Source organism: Mauremys reevesii, linkage group 10 (genome assembly GCF_016161935.1).
Source record: "Mauremys reevesii isolate NIE-2019 linkage group 10, ASM1616193v1, whole genome shotgun sequence".
In the NCBI taxonomy this organism is placed as follows: domain Eukaryota; kingdom Metazoa; phylum Chordata; order Testudines; family Geoemydidae; genus Mauremys; species Mauremys reevesii.
Genome location: NC_052632.1, coordinates 47,623,081 through 47,627,386, shown reverse-complemented (window position 1 = coordinate 47,627,386; position 4,306 = coordinate 47,623,081). Strand labels below are relative to the sequence as shown.

The following is a 4,306-nucleotide window of genomic DNA, read 5'->3' as shown; positions in this document are numbered from 1 at the left end:
AAAGGTCTGTCATCAAGGGTCCTGCAGAAGGAAGTCTGGACCTGATCTGTACATAAACAAGTGCAGGCAGCAGTTGTGCAGGCTTCCCCATATCACTCTGCCAGTGCATCTCACTGCTGATTTGGAGGGTCAGCTGTAAAGATGTGATGGTATGTCCCATTCATTCTTAGCCTGTTGGCTAAGGTGGCCACAGACATACCAATCTGAATTTTTTTGTGAAGTGGACACTTGTCAGCTAAAATTGGACTGAGGCTACTAATTCATTTCAGAGAGGCCACTGAAGAGCCAGCAGATAACTGTTGAGCTGGGCTGCATTGGAACAGATGAATTGGAGGTGAAAATCTTGTACTTTCCTATGTGGTCCTGATCTCAGCTTGTAATATCTGGTCCCTTAGTAGTCACAGGCAAGTGTTACTCTCTCTAACCCAAATGAATGAGACAAACCTCTGCTGATCTGTGGGTTTCTTTTTTCCTATCCATCTTCTAGGTGGTGGATTCCCAGCTGGCTTGCATGATGAATGAGAACAGCATCGATTACATATCTCGTTTCAACGATCTGGCCCAGGAGCTGTCAATACCTGAGCCAACCCGTAGGGAAATCCTCTTTGATGGAGGAGGAGGCGGCCCCCGCATTGGAGACCTCTCACAGTGAGCATAAGAGACCAGTACGCTGGTGGAGACTGTTCAGCTTAGTAGAATTTATTGTACTGGATCTGAGAGGCAAGTTGAGGGTATGCAATTGATGTCCAAATGCCGTCGACCAGTGCACGCCTTTCTAGAAGAGCAGCATTGTCTTTAGAGGTCTGAAGAAGTATCTGCAAGTCCTAGAATGTGCAATACGCTGGAGAAAATGTAACATGAAACATTACAGGGAGTGATGTGTCTGCATCAGTGATATAAGATGGTGAATAAATGAGTTTGAGGTGGCATGACCTAGGCAAGAAGCTTGGACAAGAGTATGGCTAGAAACTTCTTTGACTTGAATCTTTTTCTGCATGGTGATCGACATACCATGATTTGGGATCCACATTGAAATTGAGGGGTGGAGGGAGAGGGAAATCCCTTTTTCTGCTCACATCTTGAAACGTACTGTTTGGCACAATTGTCGAATCAGTGAAACTGAAGTTTCTTGCACTCTCCTGAAAGGCACCATTGCTCTGTGATGCTTGTGCTGCAATTTAAAAAACATTCTGTTTCTTTGGCTACGCCTCGTTTATTGAACATTCCGGTGGGGCAGATGCCTGCATTCTTCTTTTGTGGAGCATGTAGTCTCCCCTAAATATTGGGAGGATCTCTGCGGATTTTTCTTGTTTTTTTAAATCCTACCCTACATCACAGCCAGCATCCTTCTGACTGAATCTATTTGATCCTTTTAGCAGGCTGACACAGGATTCTTTATCACATTGGACAGTGCAGTGGGTCACCACCTCCAATGGGGTCTGTTTTCCCTGGAAGATGGTTACTTTCCAGGAGAGGAAGCACTGCAGAAAGGGGTCTTCCTGGAATCACCCTTAAAGCTTTGTCTTCATAGGTTTTGTTTTTGTTAGGAAACCTGTATATCACCATCTTTCTCCACATAAACGCCAGATCCAGCATCTCATTGGGGATTCTTATGGGAGAGGAGATAGGAAAGAATAATGTTCATATAAAGATATAAATAACTAAGTTAGATTTCAACAATCTTATATCTTTCAAATGAGGAAGCGAAGTGTCAAGTCTCATCTTAATCTGACCTCTCCACCCTGTCGTGGCCTACCTAGATGCTCTGTGGTACCTCAGAGCATCATTTTTCACTGTAGTCCCTCCCTGGCACTGATGGGTCCAGAAGTTCCCAGCTGTTATGCATTTCCATGATATAGTGTTTTAATGCCTGAAAGACCCAAGTCCTGATATCAGCAGGTCCAAAGGAGTTCTAGTAACGTTACTTCCTTTACAAATGGTTTTCCTTTTGCTTCTAACAGCTCAGGATACATCCTTCTCCTATTTCTTTTCCCATCACTCTTGAAAAGAATACTTTTACTGTGCCTATTTTTAAAGCATTTATCTGCAGCCTCCAGTAAAAGGATTCCCTTGACTATTTTAGGTAGCTCTGAAGCTCTCCAAGGAGCTCTTCCTGTATAAACCTTAAACTTTTATATACATAGCTGTTTGCTAATTAATCAAACATAAACCCCTCTATCCTTAAGGCCATTACCAGGGCTTCATTTTCTCAACTTGTGCTATGCTCTGGATGTAGTTCTACCTACTCCTACAAAGCATTTGACTGGGAGTCTTATTAAAATGTTGACCACAAAGCACTGATTGGGCATACGATGTTCCCTGTCACTTAACCTCCACCTAGTTAGACATTTTTTATATTGGTTGACATAGCCTTTGCATTGTGCTTCTCTAGCTTTAAGAGAGAATGTAACCAGTTTTCTGATGTTCATACTCTGACCCAGAGCAGGTTTATTTACCTCCTTCTCTAATGGGCGGAAAGACTTGGAGGCCACTCCATTGATTCATGCTGTAGGATGCCTTGTGTCTGGTTGCTTCATTTTTCTCTTGGATGTTGGAACCACCTGCCCAGTTAGACACAGCATTCGTACAATTGAGTATTCCCAGCATCACTCAGACTTGCATCACTAGCAAGCAGTGGGTCAGCACATTAAGGAGGGGGCAGATTTCATACTAATAAGCTAACTCCCTGCTTTGGCTATAGGTCACCTGGGTTCTTTCCTCTCAGAACATGCGGTCTGAAATCCTATCACAGTTTGCAGGGTCTCACACAGTCCTAGAACACAAACACATTTAAGGTTGCCAGCCAGATCTACACTTAGTCATGTATATTTGTTTCTGAAGGGTTCAGACTTGGTAGAAACCAGGATTTCCATTAATCCCAAGAATCCCACTATCTGAATCTTTCCAGTGATTGTTGTAGTTGAGATGTCTTTCAGTCCAGTCTTTCTCAAAGCACCAACTCCAGGTTTTGGCTACCCACATTAGTAATGCTGTCTATATTCTCCAGAAATACTTCTGCTAACTAACAGAGGCTTCCTAGTATAGATGTGCCTGTGAATTATTGAAACATAATGACATTTAGCACATGTAGAAGGAGGAGAAGTGACAAGTTCTAGTCAAGTGCAACAAATCTGAACCTTCAGTTGGTTTTTGGGTCTTAAATTTTGAGAAGTTAGTCTTATGCTGGCAAGTATATTTAGTTACTTCAACCTTCCCCCGTCCCCCCCAAAATAGATATTGATAATAGGACGGATGTCACATTGATCTTGTGAGGGATTCTTCCCCGCAGGGGGTCTAGATTATGCCAACTCTGTTGCAAGTGAAGGGTATGACATTTCACCAGAATCTGCTTATGAGTCTATCGCCAGAATGTAGGGAGCTGTCTACAGCCCATATGCCTTACCACAGGAAAAAAATTGTTACAGGACGAATCTCAATGTAGTGGATATTTGTAATGGCCCATGAGGCCAGCAGATTTTAATATCCTGGACTTCTCAAGGCAGAACAGGAGCACTAGGTGGGGCGGCAAATATGAAGAATAGGGCAGAGCCACCTTTCAGCACCCAGAAATTCTATGATAAAAATCTTCTTATAAACACATATTTGAACATCCTCTCCTCTCCCCATGGTCTCCATGGCCCCCTCCTTTTCTCCCCTCCTTCCTGATATTTGCAGTGCACAGAGAATACTCCCACCTGCTATATCTGGTCTCTGATTCAGGAACGTTATGATACCCTGCACATTGTTTTGCTTGGGTTTTGCTGTTACAATGCAAAGTTTCTTGTCATCGGGGAAAATTTTTAAAACAAAATTTTAAATTCAGATCAATAGAGAACACAGTCTTCATGAAAAGAACAGGAGTACTTGTGGCACCTTAGAGACTAACAAATTTATTTCAGCATGAGCTTTCGTGAGTTACAGCTCACTGCATCCGAAGAAGTGAGCTGTAGCTCACGAAAGCTCATGCTGAAATAAATTTGTTAGTCTCTAAGGTGCCACAAGTACTCCTGTTCTTTTTGCGGATACAGACTAACACGGCTGCTACTCTGAAACCAGTCTTCATGAAGTTGCTTGTAGACACACCTTAGGAGGTACCTTTCTCTAAGAATTGGTGGATCTCTAGCAGATGCCCCATCGTATGCTGGACTTCAACAGATTGTACCGAGGGCTGCTGTGGGGAAAGCTAACATCTTGTTTAAAGTAGAAAAATAAAAGTTTATGCTATTTCAGCTCCTCCAACATGACTAAGTAACCAGAACAACTTTGGTAACCATTTCAGCTTTTTCTGAACAGATGTTCAAGTATG

At 42.7% G+C, this 4,306-nt stretch overlaps 1 protein-coding gene across 5 annotated transcripts in view; it reads left to right on the top strand.

Annotated features, from left to right (window-relative positions):
* The window catches only part of CRAMP1 (cramped chromatin regulator homolog 1), a 117,702-nt gene extending 113,812 nt beyond the window's left edge, over positions 1-3,890 (top strand). For 4 of the 5 annotated variants that reach the window (XM_039492486.1, XM_039492485.1, XM_039492483.1 and 1 more), the window contains one exon: positions 488-3,890. In XM_039492486.1, coding sequence (XP_039348420.1) covers positions 488-652 — 165 coding nt within the window. In that variant the 3' untranslated portion in view covers positions 653-3,890. Of the gene's footprint in view, positions 1-269; positions 335-487 lie in introns of all 5 variants that reach the window. The other variant, XR_005585658.1, reaches the window with a different exon arrangement.
* The last annotated feature ends 416 nt before the right edge of the window (positions 3,891-4,306 follow it).